General features: G+C 44.7%; 2 protein-coding genes and 1 long non-coding RNA gene across 5 annotated transcripts in view; 1 reads left to right on the top strand and 2 right to left on the bottom strand.

The window, feature by feature from the left end:
* The window catches only part of LOC307211175, a 205,471-nt gene that overhangs the window by 47,668 nt on the left and 137,048 nt on the right, over positions 1-20,755 (bottom strand). The gene's annotated exons all lie outside the window — the stretch shown is intronic.
* Positions 1-20,755, bottom strand: part of RAB37 (RAB37, member RAS oncogene family) — a 78,384-nt gene that overhangs the window by 44,577 nt on the left and 13,052 nt on the right. The gene's annotated exons all lie outside the window — the stretch shown is intronic.
* On the top strand, positions 410-19,549 carry CD300LF (CD300 molecule like family member f). Of its 2 annotated transcripts, XM_079967470.1 has the most exons (8): positions 410-781; positions 2,672-3,004; positions 10,150-10,488; positions 12,799-12,865; positions 13,734-13,831; positions 15,414-15,448; positions 15,935-16,099; positions 17,502-19,549. In XM_079967470.1, the coding sequence occupies exons 1-8, from the start codon at positions 724-726 to the stop codon at positions 17,583-17,585; spliced, it is 1,179 nt and encodes a 392-aa protein (XP_079823596.1). In that variant the 5' UTR covers positions 410-723; the 3' UTR covers positions 17,586-19,549. The 2 variants fall into 2 exon arrangements, with proteins under 2 accessions (XP_079823596.1, XP_079823597.1); XM_079967471.1 differs by lacking the exon at positions 10,150-10,488 and having other exon boundaries at positions 472-781.

The raw sequence follows: 20,755 nt of genomic DNA, 5'->3' as shown, positions 1-20,755 counted from the left end.
CGGGGATTCTGCGGCTTCCAATTGGCTACAGGAGCTTCCCATAGCCAATCAGAACCCGCGCTTTGGTTTTCGAATGTTTTGGAAGTCAAACGGACTTCATTCAACTTCCAAGGCACGAATGTACTCCAAACAAATAAATGCACATAATTGACATCTAAGAACAGGCCCTTCATTTCTGATAAATCAGCTGACGTTGCAGCAGTGAGTCCTGGGTAGACCTGGCCTCTGAGAACCTTGTGTTCCAAGTTTCTCTCATTTCTCAGTGGGGTAGATCAGCAGTCCAGCAACAGGAAGACCTAGCATCCAAACAAAGTATTTCAACGTACCACTGCAGCCCTCAATCCTGTCCTTGGCTCCCTTCACCTGTTTGAGCCCTTCATTAATTGCACTGCATCTACAACCAGCTTCATAGCCCAGCCCCACCTGTTCTTCCATTAAAAAACAAAACAAAAAACCTTTGACAAAATTGCAGACGGAGAGTACAAGATTTCAGTCACGCTGACACTTCTGCTTTTTGCTTCCGACAGCATTATGAGAAAATGAAACTGCTGCAATGGCCAGGGCAGGCGAAGGGAATCAGGAAGAAAGCAGAAGCAGAAGAAGAAGCCTATTCACCCTAACTCAAGTGGATGGGGAGGGGGGAAAAAAGCACCGTAAAAGAGAAGTAGCCCTGCATTCAAAAGAGCAGGCGCAGAAGAAAGGAGATCATGCAAGTCTGCGGCGATGGTCAGCATGCGGCAATGGCACTTCATTCTGGGAATGTTATTCTTCAGCCTAAAAGGTGAGTGGTTTGTGTCTGCCTGTTTACCCTGAGCGGTCAGGGACATACAGGGTAAGATGGGAATTGGGGGTAAGCGTGTGATAATTTCTGCAATTTAGAGGCAGCCTGACCCATACACAAGAAATATGTGCCTTCAGAGTTTGCCTTCTGGCAAGATGCAAGGAGTTGCAGCAATGCAAAAGAGCCAGTTTTGCACTGGCTCCATAGCTTAAATTTATGGAGTGTGGAGTGGAATTTCAGAATTTAATGCATTCTGCCAATACCTTCAGGGCAGTGGGGGAGGGGGCTGTTAGGAAGGAAGCTGTGTGGACACAGACTAATTTCTGTGGAGTAAAGAGAGCAATTCTCCCCTTGTCACAAGCTGCCCATCCCTAGTGTGGAGAGAGTCTCTCTCTCCACACCAGGAATAGGCAGCTTGTGACAAGGGGGGAATTGCCCTCATTACGCTGCAGAAATTGGTGTCGTTGACACAGGGCAGAAGAGATTGTACCCTCAGCACAACCATTTCTGCTTGCCTGGTGGAACAACCTGTCCTCTCCGTCCCCTGCACGCTGTTCCGTGGTTCCCCCAGCCACCCGCCCTGAGCCAGTTTGGGGATGAGGCACGCAAAGGAGGGAGAGGAGGGAAAGCCCTGCTGCACTACTAGAAGTCCTTGGGTGGATCCAGCCCACTGAACTATCAGATGTGCCCAGCAGCCCCTACAGCTTTGTCTCCTAAGCTGGTTGGGGGAAACGAAGTGCTCTGCCTGGTCTTTTAGAGGACCATCTCTAAATAGCAGTGCTTTATCTCCTGTTCTTGGCGCTGATGAATGACCTGTGCAAAGGAAAGGCAGCATTTCCAGGCACCCCAACCTCAGCGCTGGTTTGGGAAAGGATGGAAATGCTTTTTGTGTGTGCATGTGTGTGCATGCCTGTCTCTGCTTGTGTGCAAGAGTGAGCAACTGTGTGAGTGTAAGATATTGCAGTGCAGTTTCTTGTGGGGAATGTGCATGTGCAAGAAGTGTGTGTGTGTGTGTGTGTGTGTGTGAGTGAGAGAGAGAGAGAGAGAGAGAGATTTGTAAGTACACTGTATGTTTAGTGTACATGCATGTGTTAGCATGTGCACATCCATTAAGCGATGTCTACCGTTGGCATGTGGCATTTGCAAAGTTGGCTATCAATAAAGGTTCTGGGCCCAAAGGGTTAACCACCCTAGATCTAAAAAAATGAAGTTTAACACTCATTTTCTTTTCAATATGAAGATGAAGAATTTCCCAACAATTCACATGATCACCACCTCCTGTCAAATCCTAGCGGCTGAGGGGTCTTCACTCCCCCCATAAAACAGTTGATGGGCATTGCCATTCAAATATGTGTGTGCTTGTGTGTGTGTGTGTGTGCGTATTCATTGTGTCATGTGATCGATTATGTGGGGCGGGGCTTTCCTGTCCCCCATATTTTATTCAAGTTGGTTGGCACACACACCCCGTAGCAGTGACTTTAGTGTATACAATCAATTCATCAATCATAGACCCCAATATGAATGATTTAGTAACTGCACCTTCCCTGGCCTGATCAGATCCCCCTCACTCGCTTGTTTATTGCCTCCATACCCAAAGATAGCAGAAGTCAGGGGCCAACACAGTTCCTGCTCAACTAGTAAAAAGAGCAGCAGATTTAAGCCTTGCAGCGGGGATAGGGGAAACCTGTGGCCCTCCAGAAGCTGCTGTTAACTCCCAACATTAAGTACCATGAACTGACATGCCAGAAGAATAGAGGTGGGGTGGGGTGGATTATTGGAGTTCTGATCCAGCCACGAAGATGTGTAGAGTAATTTTATATTTTTTCTGTGATACCAGAAGGGTAACATTGGAGAGCTAACGCCTCACTCCAGGTTTATTCTGCTTTTCAGGTTGCATGTCTGATCTGACTGGTCCTGAAGCACTGAGTGGATTTTTGGGCAGGTCACTCTCTGTGAGATGCAAATATGATGTTGGGTTTAGGAAACATGTAAAATATTGGTGCAAAGGAAGTTCATGGAGCCATTGTATAACAGTTGTTCAGACGACAGGATCCGAAGAAGAAAAGACGGCTAGCAGACTTTTTATAAAGGATAATCATTCTCGTTTGGAATTCACAGTCAGACTGGAGAACCTCACACAGGAAGATGCTGGGATTTACTGGTGTGGCATATCAAAAGCTGGCTATGATCCTGGATTCCCTGTAAATATTACTGTTCTCCCAGGTGAGTCCTGTTTCCAAGCTCCATAGGAAACTCAAAAGCCAAATACAGCTAAAAGGGGAAGAAAACCTCAGAGGGGAACTACGTTCTGTGCACATTAACCCCAAAGGTGATTACTCCTTGGTAAGCATGCATAGACTTGCAAATATAAAGGAGAGTTGCTACTTTAAAAAATGACAGGCAGTGGATATTTTGATCATTTCTCGCTTTCCAGAATGAGGTTATTTTATCCTTTAAGCAAGGAAATAATGCTAACAGAAACAAATTTTGTTTTATGTTGTTGCCAGCTGAGATGGCCCAGTTGGTAGACAGTGAGTCCCTTAATCTCAGGTGCACATTGGGCAAAAAGATTCCTGCATTGCAAGGAATTGGACAACTCTACAATTTTATGATGCAGGTACAGTCAAACCTCAGTTGTTGAACTTAATCCGTTTCAGAAGACTGTTCAGCAACCGAGGATCAAAGGGCGGTCAGCAAAGTCAATAGGGAAAAAAGGAAAAAAAACTCCCCAGAGAAAATCATTTGAAAACTGGAGCAGTTACTTCTGGGTTTTTGGCATTTGGGAGTCAAAACGTACGATAATGGATGCGTTTAGGAGCCGAGGTTTGACTGTATAACATTCACATTAAGCAAATCTATGCTTGCAGAATTGTCTCCCGCCATAGATTATCTGCCAGCAAGGCTGCCTGAACTGACTGGAATGAATTCAAAATCTCAAAGGACATGCCTGCAACACAGTTGATTCCCAGGTTGACTGTACAGCAGCCCCATGTCAGCACATGAGAAAACCAACGCCACACTTAGGATTTCCCATCTCAAGTAAAAGTGTCATAGAATCATAGAATCATAGAATCATAGAGTTGGAAGAGACCACAAGGGCCATCGAGTCCAACCCCCTGTCAAGCAGGAAACACCATCAGAGCACTCCTGACATATGGTTGTCAAGCCTCTGCTTAAAGACCTCCAAAGAAGGAGACTCCACCACACTCCTTGGCAGCAAATTCCACTGTCGAACAGCTCTTACTGTCAGGAAGTTCTTCCTAATGTTTAGGTGGAATCTTCTTTCTTGTAGTTTGGATCCATTGCTCTGTGTCCGCTTCTCTGGAGCAGCAGAAAACAACCTTTCTCCCTCCTCTATGTGACATCCTTTTATATATTTGAACATGGCTATCATATCACCCCTTAACCTCCTCTTCTCCAGGCTAAACATGCCTAGCTCCCTTAGCCGTTCCTCATAAGGCATCATTTCTAGGCCTTTGACCATTTTGGTTGCCCTCCTCTGGGCACTTTCCAGTTTGTCAGTGTCCTTCTTGAAGTGTGGTGCCCAGAACTGGACACAGTACTCCAGGTGAGGTCTGACCAGAGCAGAATACAGTGGCACTATTACTTCCCTTGATCTAGATGCTATACTCCTATTGATGCAGCCCAGAATTGCATTGGCTTTTTTAGCTGCTGCGTCACACTGTTGGCTCATATCAAGTTTGTGGTCAACCAAGACTCCTAGATCCTTTTCACATGTACTGCTCTCAAGCCAGGTGTCACCCATCTTGTATTTGTGCCTCTCTTTTTTTTTTTTTTTTTTTTTGCCCAAGTGCAATACTTTACATTTCTCCCTGTTAAAATTCATCTTGTTTGTTTTGGCCCAGGTCTCTAATCTGTCAAGGTCGTTTTGAAGTGTGATCCTGTCCTCTGGGGTGTTAGCCACCCCTCCCAGTTTGGTGTCATCTGCAAATTTGATCAGGATGCCCTTGAGTCCATCATCCAAGTCGTTGATAAAGATGTTGAATAAGACCAGGCCCAAGACAGAACCCTGTGGCACCCCACTAGTCACTCTTCTCCAGGATGAAGAGGAACCATTGATGAGCACCCTTTGAGTTCGGTCGGTCAGCCAGTTACAAATCCACTGAGTGGTAGCATAGTCAAGACCGCATTTTACCAGCTTCTTTACAAGAATATCAAACTGGGAGGAAATGTGCTTGGATAATTCCTACTAGAATTATCTACCCAAGTTGTTCCCTGTCACTCTGTGATAAAAGTGACCCTGAAGCCATTTGTATACCCCATAATAAAATGAATCAGGGCAACATGGATATTTAAAATAAATAAATTAAAACCTGCCACTAAAATTTGGGATCCCATCAGATCTCACAATTTCTGTGCTATGCTACAACAGGCATCTAGTTATTCACGGGGTGTTATATAGCACTGATCTCTCACGAAAAAGCTCACAGCATCTTACCTTTGTTTAAAAACATTTGTTCACACTCGCAGCACTTTCTTTACCACAGTGTAAAGGTAAAGGTAAAGGGACCCCTGACCATTAGGTCCCGTCGCGGACGACTCTGGGGTTGCGGCGCTCATCTCGCTTTCTTGGCTGAGGGAGCCGGCATACAGCTTCCAGGTCATGTGGCCAGCATGACTAAGCCACTTCTGGCGAACCAGAGCAGCACACAGAAACGCTGTTTAGCTTCCCGCCAGAGCGGTACCTATTTATCTACTTGCACTTTGATGTGCTTTCAAACTGCCAGGTGGGCAGGAGCAGGGACCGAGCAACAGGAGCTCACCCCATTATGGGGATTCGAACCGCCGACCTTCTGATCGGCAAGTCCTAGGCTCTGTGGTTTAACCCACAGCGCCACCCACATCCCTTACTACAGTGTAGAGTGAACCTATTGCTCCTGTATGGTAGCTTGAGAAAATGCTTTCTATTACATTGCAAGATTGATTCAGCAACAACTTGGTAAGGAGGGGAGGGGGACTTGGCTTTTGACTGCCCAGTGGATACCAGGCTTCCAGATGACCTGTTTACAGAGCATTCATCCTGATGTGCTTTCAGGGAGATTGGATGACCCTGGCTATTTGATGAGAATTCATTCCGATTTGTTCGCAGAGGGGTTAGATGGCATCGTGTCAAAGCGAGCGCCATCCCACACTTTCCAATTGCATTTTGCCATCACTTTTCCTCATTCCAAAAAGGCAGATCCTTTGGGAGGCAGATTTGTTGCACATGGCCTCCCAGTCAACTATCACTGCGCAACCTTACGTTTGTGCATATGTGATTAAATCCCACCCCAAAATAGTGACTGCCTGGAAGCATCCACAGTCAAGAGGAAGCGTAAATAAGACGTTAGTGGTTGAAACAATGTCCTGTTCTATTTTCAGACGGTGGGATTTTTTTACTATGGTATGTGCGTCTTGCCAAGATTGTGGAATGTACTGCGAGGCATCATAGTGAAATTCGTTGTAATACAGCTCCTCCTCTGTAGCACAAATATAACTCTGTCAGAAAGGAAGCTCCTTAATTTGTAAGATGCACTAGCTCAGTAGTTCATTTACCAGGCTAAAGTTGAATAGAATTTCCCAGAAATGGAGCAACATGGGCGAGAAAGGGAAGTCTGGGGGAATCCCAGTGCTTTGAAGTCACAAGCAGCTGAGTAAGATGTTGCGGAGAGAAGCATCTCTCTTATGCTGTGGCTTCAAGGTGGTGTGTGTGTGTGTGTATTGCCTGCCCTGTGTCCTCCTTCTTTGCAAATCTCAAGTGAAGGAGCACAACATTTGAGACTGGTTTTTGGGGTGTGCTTTTTGGAACTAACAGCCCAGCCCCACTCCCAATGTTCTCTGATGGTTGCTGGTAGGAATATTGTGTACCATGTGCACTAAGACATAGCACTGGTAGCATTCAGTGGAATATTCACAGACAGCTAACCTACTGACCGGGTGTCTTGTTTCCCCCCTTATTGGTAAGCAGCTGCAGAGATCTCCACATCTGATCAGAGCAACATCTCCGGGGGAAAGGTTTTAGGCCTCCTTACCCCTAGGTCCCATTTCATGGATACAAATATGCTCTCCAGAAGCTGCTCTTAAACCTTGTGGAAGTTAATGAGAGTGATTCACTGTGGGCTCTTCCACACTTCTCTTTGTCCTGCAATTTCTTCCTTTTGGTCTTTTCTTTTGTCCTACTGTTTCCCCAGGAAAACCCACTGAGGACTCACTTCTGCTTGTCTTGTGCCTAAAAAGCACAGGTTTGGCCTTTGCCCTGCAGCTTTCTCCTGGGAAAAACAGCCCTCTTTAGTGCTAAACCGGAACAAAGACAATCTGTGGAAAATCCAGTTGCCATTTGTTCTGATTCAGCACTAAAGATCGGGTTTCCCCAGGAGGAACAGCAGGGCAAGCTGAGGTGGGGAGTAAGCCCTGAATTGGAACAAAAGTCGATCTGCAGAAAACCCCAATTGACATTTGCTCTGGTTCAGTGGTAACTACCACGTTTTCCCTGGAAAAGCAGTGGGACAAAAGAGAGACCTTTCACACCCATGTCCAGAAGTCACCAATCAAACAGAAATGCAGATGAGCCCTGTGAATCAGGCAAAATGCTCATGATTTGGTAAACATTTTGAGGGGGGAGGGGAATGATTTCAGCCTGCTTCTAGCAGCAGACTGACCTGATCCAATATTTGCAGACTTACTTACTACTCAGAATGCAGTTCCCAGGAAGATTACGCATGTCTGTGGATTTTGCAATTTCATTTTGGTGCACTAAACGTGCACATAAAAAGTTAGTTTCCAAGTTAAAAATGACTGTGTACTAAAACATGCATTTTGCATTGAAATGCATTGGAAAAAATGTGTATTTTTCACAAAAAAAGCCCATATAGAATGCATACGTTTTAAATGTGGACTTCTCTTCCACTCCTTCAAAAGATCTGCACAAAATGGCATGGAGCAGGACTATAACTGAGCACCAGCTAAACTGAAACAGGATGGAATTAGGCTGCTGAGTCCATCCTTAATTCCCCCCTACGCTTCCTCCCTCAAACTACTTCAGATGCTGCATGCCTCTCAAAGATAATATTCTACAAAGAAGTGAAAAGTGACCTATGTGCAAATTTAGATATTAAGCTTGCCCTCAAAATTCAAACAACATTCCAGCTGTTGAGAGAGGAGAACAACTGTATATTAGTGATCACAATGCAGAGCCTTTTCTGTCACATTCTCCAGTTCCCTGTGGCAGGTAGACTTAACAAAAAATCCTGAATGTTTTCCTAATCACAGGTGACTCATGAAGTTTTGTTTTGTCGACACTTGCCGATTTTATTAATGGTGCTGCGTTTTTTGTTGTTCCATTTTTTTCATGTTAATTTAAAAATTAACTATAGTTTAATATATTTTTTAGAACACTTTCACAAACCAACCAACCCACAAGCAAACAAACGCACAAGCTCTCTCAGTGTTGCAGAATGCCACAGAATATAAAATGCAGAAAAATAAAATAAAGGCACATTCGCGCCAGCTAGCCATTTATGTGAAGGAAACGAGTGGTTTAGATGCTGCAAGGGGAAGGAAGCAGCAGAACATACTGAGCAGCTGCAGCCACAGTAGAAGAACAGACAGCTTTCCTGGAGCTGAGTTTGTTTGCATAAAACTGGTTGGAAAGGGCTGTGAAGCAGCCATGCAGCAAGAAACCTAAAGAGTTATTAGGTGTGCCTGAAACACTTCTCTTTGTTTCTGGTGAGCAACTCATATTTCCCCCTCCACGACATACTGTTTTATTAAATATTAATATTCTTTTCATGATATCTATTTAACATTATTTTTTTAAAAAACAAGAACACCAGAATTGCTTTCATCAGTGCCTTTTTTAAAAGACACCGAAAGTACTGGGGCAGAATGTACATTTGAAGCTCCTCCCTGCCTTTTCCTTCTCACAGCACCTTGTGGCCCTCCATGCCTGGGGGCCCCTCTGAGAAGGTGAGCACTGGCGGAGGAATGGGGGGGTGGGGGGTGCAGTCCGCCCCGGGTTTCATCCCTGGGGGGGGTGACATTGCTCTGCCACCCCTGGGACACTGGCCCCGCGGGCAGCTAGCTCCGCCCCTGGGTGCACAGCATGTGTGCCGCTCCGGGTGCCAGAGCAGCTAGTCCCGCCTCTGAAGGCAAGGAGCGTGGCAAGGAGCGAATGAGCTTTCTCAGTGGGATTTCCTCTTTTGCGGAATGCGCTCCTCAGGAAAACATGCCTGTGGCACAACACATTGGATAAGACATTCCTGTTTGCTCAGAATTTTTAACTTAAGATTGCACAGCAATATAATTTGTCGCCTCTTTGTGCTCATCTCTTAGTAGAGTTGAGTAGGACCCCTCCTTGTTGTTATTAAATTATCATTATCATTATCATTATCATTATCATTATCATTATCATCATCATCATCATCATCATCATCTGTTACAGTGGTACCTCAGGTTACATACGCTTCAGGTTACAGACTCCGCTAACCCAGAAATAGTACCTCGGGTTAAGAACTTTGCTTCAAGATGAGAACAAAAATCGCACGGCGGCAGCAGGAGGCTCCATTAGCTAAAGTGATACTTCAGGTTAAGAACAGTTTCAGGTTAAGAACAGACCTCCAGAATGAATTAAGTACTTAACCAGAGGTACCACTGTAGTCACTTTATCTTGCTCAAGGCAACTCAGAGCGACTTACAACCAAAAAAATATATATCTAGCCAGTTTGCATTGCATGAAGTGCAATAATAAAAGGTATGTCACAAAATCGGTTGGCACAGGGTGTCCGTGTGGGTAGGAAGCGCCTTTAAGATACAACCTCTCACCTCAAGAGATTTGACTTCTAGAGCTCTGCAGGTTGCTAAGGTTGTTCAGTTGTTGTTGACTTAACGACTTTTGGAATCTTTATTTTATGGTATTTCATTCTGTGTATTTAGTTTGAAATTATTCAGAGGATGTTTGATATACTATATATTTGTTAGTCACTTAGGAAAGTTTTGGGTTTTTTTTTTGTAGAAACAATGAATAAATGCAATAAATAATGACAGTAGCTACTCAGAAGAAAGCCCTCACTGAGTCTCTGCCCACTTACCTGGGAGTAAACTTCCCTGAATTCAGTGGGACTTACTTCTGTGTACATATGATTGCAGTGTTAATGAAACTTATCCACTGTTGTATATTTCTCATATTTATGATTACTCCAAGATTATATTTTCTATTGGCATCTTGTGTTGAGTAAGAACGCAATGCATGAAAACTGGCACTAACTGATAGAATTCCAAACTACCCCCCCCCCTTTGGCCTAATGTCCCTAGTGTTACTTTTCCGTGCAGAAGGAGAGGGTTGTGAGTGTTGTTTACTCTGTTCTTTTCAGGTCCTTACTCTGGATTACCCATCATCAGTAATAGTACAGTGAGTGGACCCGTGGGTGGGTCATTATCTGTCATATGCCGTTATTCAAAAGCATATGAATCCTATCTGAAATTCTGGTGCAAGGATCTGAATTACCTGTGCAAGAAAATTATTGAAACAACAGAATCATCTTCCCTAGTGAAACAGGACAGATTCTCTATCAATGACAATCGTAGCCTCTGCCTATTTACAATTATTACAGAGAACCTGACTCTGGAGGATATTGGGCCATATCGGTGTGGGATAAATATACCACTTGGGTTTGAGGATTATTTTCCAGTCACTGTGGTTGTCTTGCAAGGTAAGTTCTTGCCCTGACTTTTTGAGACAGATTGGAAGTCAATATTCATGTTAGTACAAAAAACAAGGGCTACATGTTATAAGCTAAAAAGCAAAAAGTAGACAAAAGGCTGATTCAAAAATTTAATTTATGTGAATAGTAGTGTTTTGGGCATCAAATGCTCATGAGCCAAAAACAGATGGGGTAGCTAGCATAAAGCACCCAATTCTAAATGCATCCTTCATCATTGTACATATATATTGCATAAAGGGGACCAGGAAAGATTTTCTTTAGTGAGGCTTGTATGGTCATAAGATTGCAATATGTATATACACTGATGAAGGATGTATTTGAAAACAGGTGCTTTATGCTAGCTACCCTGTCTGTTTTTTGCTCATTGGTATTTCATGCTGAAAACACTCATATTCATGTTAGGGCATTGGGTACCAGAGGAGGGGGCCCAAGAACTGGCCCTCCCCGCTTTTCCATTGCTATTCTCTGGATACAATGATTTTGCCTGCAGTCGATGGTAGCAGTGGCTCAGGGCATTGATCCCACCTTAGTAGTACAGCTGGTTCAAATGTTCAGGAAAAGGACATTTTGCATTCATCCCAGACCAACAGGCAGGAACTGCAGAGAACTAGGAGGCTGTAGAAGCCTATGTCGTGTGAGGATGAACAACCTAAGAATGGAAATATACTTTGCAATCCAAAAAAATTAAGTACTTGTCACACAACAAGCAACATCCTTTCCCTGCAATCTCAGATTACTGGAATTGCCCGAATGCTGGGGAGCTACAGCTAGGCCAGGAAGGTGGCGGCAGATATGAGGAACACCTGTCGCTCTGTTTCCCCAGGAAGTTCTCTTGCTTTCATTTTGAAGTTCTTGTACAATTCCTCACCTACCAAGCCATAGAAAAGCAAACCTCAGTTGACCACAACTGTGTGTCAGACACATGACCATGGAAAGAGCTCTGCGGTCATAGTTGGAACACATATTGAATGTGGGAACATTGACATTTGCCTTCTGTCTTATGCAATCGGTATGGGAAACTACTTTACGTTACGAACTCCCAGACCAAGTTGGTCCTTGCTCAATAAATATATGTTGAAACAGTTCACAACAATTTGTTTCATGTCGTCTACTCTTCATATTTGAATTCATATTGAGGGTGACAATTGCTCATGCATACCCTCCAACTGTCCCTGTTGTAAAGGAACATTCCTGGATTTAAAGAAGTCATCCCGGCTTCTGATTGGATCCCGGAATGTCCCAGGGATAAGTCAGGGCTTGAAGCCAGTGCTGGCACTTGCTGTGGTGCTGCGCTCTTCCGTGAGTCAGCTGACTACGGCCACACTCTGGCATCCCTATTTTCATCAGGGGAATGCCAACATTGCTCTAATCTACCACCACTTCCCTCACTTCTGTACCAGCTTCCCTGTAGAGCTTTCTGTCCATTGTGCTTTTTTGATTTTGACTTCAAGCATTGCAGTACATGTGGTTACTAGGCCCCGTGATGGGCAAGGATTACAGGTGTTTTGTTTTTTCTTCTTCCTTATCCTTCTGTTCTACCACTCTGAGGCTGGTGCCAGCATGAAGGTAGGTTACCTGACTCCGCTTTACCTGTGAGGCTGAGATCTGAGTCAGGCAACCTCATGCAAACAGTTGGTTGTGTGTAATATCAGAGGTTGCACAAGATTCTCCTCGCAATACTGTTCTTACCACAGAAGAGGAACAGCGAACTCATGCTGGTCCTCAGCTCCAGCCACTACACCACTCACATCAGTAAATGGTTGAAGTAAGCAGCTATTTGCACAGGAAAGAAAGCTGATGTATCATCTAACCAGGGCTCCTTCCAAACTAAGCTATTTTATGGTCAGGATTCAAACACAGACCAGGAAATTTAGGTGGCACAACCATAGTGAGTTTCATGTTTCTCTGCAACAAATCCACTCTCCCGGCAATTTGACTTTTTGCAGGAAAGAAAATGCACTAGAAAGTGTGCAGTAACACTTAATTTGACTTGACGTCACACAACTTCCCTGCAAAGGATTACGAATGACTGCTCAATGAACAGCTGACATTGTATAAACTCCTTGCAAAGTTTATGCAAACAGATTGGGATGAATGTTCGACTAATTGGCCATCTGGAAGTGGCCTGGCTCTTAGAAAATGAGTGAGGCTCGGTTTCAATGATGACAGATGTAGGCGGCCGACCAGAGGAACTGGTGGACTCATGATGCCTTCACACATGCACTCTTGATTGTACAATATAATGGTATATACATATAGAGAGATAGGATGAAGTCTGTGTTTTTGTCTCTGTTTTAGAGCCTCTCACTACTACAGCAGCAGCGGCAGCAGTAACTACCAGAGGCCCAGACTCTGAACCACCAGGGTAAGGACTCACACAGAACAACAGATGTCTGTCAAAATGCTGGTGTAGGGAAATCTAAGACGTGGAGCTCTTCATTTCCATTTGTGGTTTCCAGCTTCTGTTTGCTTCTGCTGTGACACAGTGCTGCTTTGTGTAAGGAGCAAAAGGCTAGCTAACCACTGAGCAGCCCATGTGAAGTATTTCACATGTTATGTTAATTCTGACACGGAACAGAAAACATTTGTTCTCCTAATTGCCAATTGGGGATTTGGGCAGGATACTTTCAGAACAGGGGTGAAGAACCAATGATCCTCCAGATGTTGTTGGACTACAGTGGTGCAGTAGTTAGGGTGTTGGACTAGGGGCCAGGAAGACCAGGGTTCAAAACCCCACTGAGGGATGAAGCTCAGTGGATGTCCTTGAGCCAGTCGCATTCCTCACACCATTGTTTGAAGATAAAATCGGGAGTCAAGAGCCATGGATTCCACCTTGAGCACCTTGGAGGAAAGTGGGATCTAAGGTAATAACTAAATTATTTTCAACATCCCTGATCATTGGCAATGCTGGCCAATGGGAACTGAAGTATAACAATATCAGGAGGACCACTGGTTTCTCCATCCCTGATGTAGAAGGAAAGAGATCTGCAAGATGAAGGGAGAAGGGGCATTGGAGATGTCAGCTCCCAGTCATGCAGCAGCAAAAGTAGGGAGTGGAGTTTATCCTTCCCCTTTATCACAAACTGAAGGGGTTTCTCTCCTGCGGAGGAAGATTCAGAGCTTCCAAATTCTATCCAGCAAGGTCCCATTCACATTGCAGAGCTACGTGCCAAAGAACAAGCAGCAACCAACGCACCATGTCTCACATACTTCCTGCCTTTTTCATATCCCAGCCTTTTCATCACAATCCTGTTGCCGGTTATTTTTCTGGTGCTGGTGGTGCTCTTAGTAGCAGCCTTGCTGCTAATGCGGAGCCTGAAGAAGCAAAAAGGTGAGTGGATGTGTGCAGGAAGTCCCTGCATTTTATCTTTCCTGTCTCATCCTTTCTGTCTCTCCCTACCTTTCCATCTCCCACGCCTCTCCACTGTCATTTCTGGTTTCCTCCATATTTTCAGGTCATTTGAACTTTGCGTGACCTCAGACTCCTGAAATCTGGTTACGCGTCTGTTAAAAACTAACTGAAGACCTCCAGTGCAACCCTGTATATGATCTATCCTACCGGGCTGGCATTGGAGTGGGGCGTCATTGTTTTCTGCACTTTTTTAAGGTAAAGGGACCCCTGACCATTAGGTTCTGTCATAACCGACTCTGGGGTTGTGGCGCTCATCTCACTTTACTGCCGAGGGAGCCGGTGTACAGCTTCCGGGTCATGTGGCCAGCATGACTAAGCCGCTTCTGACGAACCAGAGCAGTGCAAGGAAACGCCATTTACCCCACAGTGCCACCCACGTCCCTCTGCAGTTTTTTACTTGGTTGTAAATTGCTTTGGGACTTTTTTTTTAGTGGGCAGCAATACACAAATTTAATAAGCTTAATCTAACACAGTGGTGTGGGACGCAGGTGGCGCTGTGGGTTAAACCACAGAGCCTAGTACTTGCTGATCAGAAGGTTGGTGGTTCGAATCCCTGTGACGGGGTCAGCTCCTGTTGTTCAGTCCCAGCTCTTGCCAACCTAGCAGTTCAAAAGCACATCAAATGCAAGCAGATAAATAGGTACTGCTCTGGTGGAAAGGTAAACGGTGTTTCTGTGCGCTGCTCTGGTTCGCCAGAAGCGGCTCAGTCATGCTGGCCACATGACCTGGAAGCTGTATGCTGGCTCCCTCGGCCAATAAAGCGAGATGAGCGCCGCAACCCCAGAGTCGGCCACGACTGGACCTAACGGTCAGGGGTCCCTTTACCTTTACCTTTAACACAGTGGTGTGGAATCTCTTAATTTTTAAACTGAGTATTATACTGCTGTTCAAAGCCCACCCCGGTCTCCATTACAATGAAGGGCCTGCTCAAAATATTTTAAATAAGTGAACAGATGTTTCCTTTGGCTGAACTTGTATACAGTCATAACTACAGTTAATATATTTCTCCAGCTATAGCCACTCAATGCAGCTTTAATTGCCCCAATATCACACCCAGGAGCTACTTATGGAGGCCTTGAAAATTGTTTTATTTGTGGCTACCTAAAAGTAGCAGTACAGAAGAGCAGGCGGCAGAAGTGAAACTTCCTGAAAAAATAAACTGGGTTTCTAAAGCACGTTGCTGTTTAGGTGATGCTGTGCTGAGGCAGAGGAAGGAGGTGGAAGAACAGAACAGCCCCTTCATGCAGAACATCTGCCTCAACCCAGGCCAATACAGAAGTTGGATTAGGAGGGCTGAGGAAATCTGTACCCACTTTCCACAGCCAGCTACCCACATCTCCTTTGAGAACATTTCCTTCCTGCTATGTGAAGATACTGTGGAGATGCTCATTCTTTCCAAATGCTTGTTTTCCTATTTCCCTGACCTGCTTTTAAAATGAAATGGGGAAAAATAGTTTTAAGACACTGATGTGACATTGCAACCTATTTGCTATCTTTTCAGCTGCCAAAGCATGTGGGGATATCCTCCTGTCTACGGTAAGTGGCAAAAGGACTTCGCCCTTCCCTTCCCTTCCCTTCCCTTCCCTTCCCTTCTCTTCCCTTCCCTTCCCCTCCCCTCCTCTCCTCACTTTTGCCTCCAACCTCAGCAGGCTTGCTGAACCAAATTCTTGCCCTTCCCAGAATGCTAAGAGTAGTTTCAGGGAAGAGTCACTTTAAAAGGCCACTTCCCTTGACCCACGCTGATCCACTCCCAGGACATCCTGTTACAACTTCTGTGGAACTCGGTACAATAGGGTACCATTTTCTTTCAGGTAGCATACTGTGGTGCTATACTCAGACAGTTCTTGCACCTGTTGTGAACTAAGATTGCAGGCGATAGTTCCGTGTGCGTTTTTTTGGCCACATGCAAATGTATTGGGGAAACATATCCTAAGATAATGCTACAGATACAAAGGGGTATGGGGGTGGGGTCTGCTCAAAGATACCAAATGGGACACCGTGTTGTTTTTGGTTTAATTTCAGGCTCCTAATCGTGCAGAAGGCAATACTTCTGGTAGAACTGAGAAGCCAAAGCAGAGACCTCACCACAAGCCAGCTCCGCCCAGCTCCCACCAAGCAACAAACCACACAGAAGAAGTGGAATATGCAACTGTGATGAAAGCTTCGACTTCTGCTTCTCAGCCAGAGGTTCTTCCCATGAGTAGAAAATTTGCCAATGCTTTTTGCTCTTTTTATATCCCACCTTTGATCTCCATGCATGTTAAGGGGGCAGCGCCTAAAACGTATATCGTTTTTGAGCACATCACAAAGAAGGTAGTTTTGGAAAAAAATCCTGTTGCTTTGTGCAACTGATTTTCCTGAGTTAGTGATTCACAAAGAACCCTGGGGAAATGCATACACCATAAATTACAGCTCAGACCACCACCACCACGTAATAGGCTTTTCAAAATATATGCTTCTGTTTGTAGTTTAAAATGGGTCTTAGTTCATTTTGGTCTGCATTAAGTCTGGCAATGCCAGGACTGCATAAATAATGGGCAAGATCCACACGAGCTCTCTTAGGTCCAGTGCAGGAGCACGTCAGTTACTATGCATGTGCCCGAAAGTGTGACTGTCACTGCTCATATTGGACTTTAAGACACATTCTGTTATCCTTAAGTCACAATGTGGTGCTGCCGTTAACAGAGGTTTTTCCATGATGCAGCAAACTCCCAAAAGAGTGGGCCAAAGCAAATTTGGGTGGATGTTGGTTGCAACTCCAGGCATTCCCCACCATCCCTTTGGGTCTTTCCTCTTCTGAAGCATCGCTGTTGGCCAAAGCTAGACATGGGATGCTGAGTGGAATGAACTTCCATGGCATAGCACTCCCTCATGGCAGGGAGATCCTGCATGTTTACTTTCTGTACCACAGCAGTGATGTCTAGACTCTCCAAGCCACTACTAGCAAATTCTGCCCAAGTACAATCTTGCAATATGTTAGGCAAACCAAGAGTGTGTGCACTTGTGTTGCATGTTATTATGGGATTATCCTGCCCTTCCTCCAAGGAGCAGGATCTGTGATGGGCTCCGAGAGGCTTGTGGGCTGACTGTCGTTTGAGAGCCTGCCTCCCTGCTCCCTGCCCCCCCCCCCCCCCAGTTTTCTGGGGCTTGGGTTTGACTCTCCCCAGTCCAAATCGAACACACTGCCCATTATAACAGGGGTGGAGAACCTGTTTTAGCTGGAGGCCCACATTCCCTTCTGCACAAACTACTTGCGAATTTTACCTTGTTTCTACACACACTGAGCACACCCCCCTTGCACACCTTCAACCAGGGAAGCAAGAGGCATAATCAGAGTTCACAGACATATTCCAGCCAGGCAAAAACACTCAACGAGAATGCAAAGCTTAGCCAGTAAGTGGTGTGGCCTGGGGACAGTCCCAAGGGCCAAAAAGAGAGGTGTGGAGGGCCACATTTGGCCCCTGGGGCTGAGGTTCTCCACCCCTCCACTACACGACACTGTCTCCTTGCACCCTGCAATGCTTTCTCTTCTTGCAATAGTCCCTGCTTCCTTGACCAGTGCTGTTTTTTTCTTCTTCTCACTTTCTAGGTTCCTACTACTACAGAACAGGTGTCCTATGCTTCCTTAAGTTTCCAAGGTCCAGTTGAAGAAGCTACGTACGCCAATATGTAGTAGGCACCCAGGCCAAATCCTGATAACTATCAAGTACTGTGGACTGAAAAGGAAAAATAGTTGGGACCTTCCTCGTGGGACACTTTCCCTTTCTGCTCCTCTCCCCCTCCAATAATGGACTGCTGCAACACCTTGTCACTTATAGTGGTGTGACTGGACTCCACACACTTGATCCCCAGTGGCCTGTGATGAGTTGTAGCTGATCCTTACCACTGCAGGAACCTCGGAAGAAAGCTACAGTCAAGAAGCCATGTTAAACTAAGCCTGCCTGCCTGCCTCAAAGTAGCAGTCTAATAAGCTGTGATGTTTTCATAGGTCCCTGACAGGGATGGAACATTCTCATGCTCGAGTTCTTTCCTAACGCCATTCCATTTTTGTGCTTTTTAAAAAATAAAAAAAACTACAGAAAATTATTTAAATGTTTTATCACAAAATAATATTTAAACACATTCTGTTTCATTGCAAACATCTGGAATCCTAAAGTACACATTTAAAAAGCCTGTGAATTTTTTTAAATTATAAACCAAGAACTGGATCGCAAAATCTGAAGAAGTGCAAAATCTATGGGGCGATCTGGATGACGCAGATCAGATCAAGTTGCATTGAAATCAGACTTCTCAAGCATCCCTTGCTCTCCACACCATTTCTGTTACATCAATGAGTTTTACGTTCTGCCATGATATTGTACGACCGCTGCTGTGTGCTTGCCTGTGAGTCCATTGCTATATGTCAGGTACGTTTGATATCAAGAGCCAATGAAGTATCACAAGCTGTTTGGAATCTGTGTGCATTTCTGCATGATTGTTACTGCGGTGCTTATTCGAAACTTAAGAACTGCTGTTGGGAAATTCTCCTGGGATGGGTGCAAATAAGAAACAGGACACAAGTGGTTTCTGATAGTGAGATGAACCAATCAAATGCTAAAGTCTGGAGTGGGGAGGAGAAGAGGATATGCTCAGCCTGGAGGCTCAGAACAGTTCATTGGTGGGTGCTTGCTGGCTGGGGGATTGGCCTGTCTGCAGAGAAAGTGGAAGTATCCAGGCACTATTGCCCAAGAGGCGGTTTGGAAATATCCATGGCGGCGTGAGCTTGAATTTCCTTCTGTAATTGGGAACAGATACTCTCTTAAGTTGCTCCTCACTTGAAGAGGACGCTGGATCTTGTGAATGGCCCCAGGAGTTCTCATTAAAGCAGGCAAAACTGAACCAGCAGAATACTGAATTCTTAAAGAGCCAGGTCTCCCTCCTCAGGCAATTCTATGGACACCTCTTCCTTATGCGTATCCTTTTAAAAGCATATTGCATTTCCATACTTTGCTTACTGAAAACATCCCTCTTGCTGCTTAACATAGGAGGCACTAATGGTGCAATCTTCTATGCGTATGCACCCAGAAATAAGTCCTATAGTCTTCACACTCGAGTACAAGGGTAGCCAATGTGGTACCCTCCATGTACTACAACTCCCATCATCCCTCCCCATTGACCATGCTGCCTGAGGCTTATGGGAATTTGTAGTCCAGCATCTGGAGGGCACCTGTAAGCTATCCCAGCCCAAAGTAAGCGCGCCAGGACTGCAGGAGGCTGCTGCTACCAATGACAAGCTGGGTTTGGACCTTCAGAACTCGCTCCACATGGTCCTGTAGCCTACCCTGCAGTATTGAACTCACACTCCCATTTCCCTAATCATCACAGAGAAAAACAAAATTAAGGCTATTACACACTTACCTGGGAGTGTGTTATTTAATTTAGTAGACATGTATACAATTGCCCTGCGCAGTTGCCTATTCCAGCCAGAGGTGAAAACGAAATTACGAGTTCTCAAATGCAATAGAAGCATTACATCGGCTTCAAAGGTGGAAAGAAGCAATGATCCTGACTAGGGAAGAATGGCAAGCCAAACCATTGGATTATGCCGAAATGGCTAAACTAACTGGGAGACTCAGGAATCAAGAAGATAAAGACTTTCAGTTGTGTCCCTCTCTAGGTGTACAATTGAAAGTCTTTATCTTCTTGATTCCTGAGTCTCCCGGTATGGCTCCCCTTTATCACATACACAGCCCCACAAGACAATGACAATAATCCACCAACAGCATACAAATCAATATGGCTAACACCCACCCACCCCACTCACACATGAAAACAAAGACCACCACAGCCAATCACAAGCAAGCAACCACACCCTAGGCCAACCCCAACCTCTCTCATCACCAAAGGAACACAAGTGAACAGCAGAGAACCTGCACAAGCAACACTGACACCAAACCCTACGTACATCAAGCAAAATAGAAACATCGCCGCCTGACCCCACCCCCACTCATCATCCCCCCCTCCACCTTTTCTTCCTAATGTCTCAACAAATGAAACTGATTTGTAAAAATGTTACATGGAAAAAATACAAGAGAGAGACATTACACATACTTCTGTAAATCAAGAAAATATTTAATAAAAATACAAAAAAAGAAGAAGATATAGACTTTTAAAAATAATGGGGAAATTTTATAACCTATCTAGGAGACCATTGTAAACAAATTAAAACATTACAAGTGATTTTTAAAGTCCAGCTAAAGTTACAAAGTTTATGCATAATTAAGAAAAAAGAAAATTATGGAAACTGCATTGATGTGTAGACTTGGAAAAATAGTTATTAGGATCCATGTAAGATTGGGGGGGGGGGGGAGTCAAGAGATTAAGAGAATCTCACGAAAGTATATAAATTTGTAAAAATCAATAAAAATATTTTTTAAAAATTAAAAAAGAATCATTACACCAGCTTCTTTCCTCCGTCCTTTTTTTCTACAAGAAACAAAACCCCATTGAGCCATTTTTCTAATCCAGGGGCTCCTCTGGATTACCTATTTATTGAGCACGTGCCCAATTTGTTTTCACAAAATTTGTGGGAAGATGATAGATCCACTGTTTATTGGGCTTTTGTTCTGATGGCAGACATGAGATGGCATCACATTAAGCAATTTTACTGCACTTTCCAGTGTACTTTGCCATCATTTTCTTACTGCAAAAACTCGGGGGGGGGGGAAGGGGAGTTTCACTTTTTTGCAGACAGGAACCATACTGACTGGGGCTGATGGGAATTGTAGTGTGGCCATATCTTTAGGGCCACAGGTTCCCCACCACCAAAAGAAGTAAAGACCTCTGGAAAACAATGCATAGTAG

Source organism: Podarcis cretensis (genome assembly GCF_951804945.1).
Source record: "Podarcis cretensis genome assembly, chromosome: 2".
In the NCBI taxonomy this organism is placed as follows: domain Eukaryota; kingdom Metazoa; phylum Chordata; class Lepidosauria; order Squamata; family Lacertidae; genus Podarcis; species Podarcis cretensis.
The sequence above is the reverse complement of the archived record's forward strand: the minus strand, read 5'-3'. Positions and strand labels throughout refer to the sequence as shown.

What these genes read in the sequence shown, in the direction of transcription:
- CD300LF (XM_079967470.1), top strand. Translation starts at nt 724, where the DNA reads ATGGTCAGCATGCGGCAATGGCACTTCATTCTGGGAATGTTATTCTTC. An exon ending in GTTATTCTTCAGCCTAAAAG is followed by an intron (nt 782 to 2,671) that starts GTGAGTGGTTTG and finishes TCTGCTTTTCAG; the next exon opens with GTTGCATGTCTGATCTGACT. An exon ending in GGGATATCCTCCTGTCTACG is followed by an intron (nt 15,449 to 15,934) that starts GTAAGTGGCAAA and finishes GTTTAATTTCAG; the next exon opens with GCTCCTAATCGTGCAGAAGG.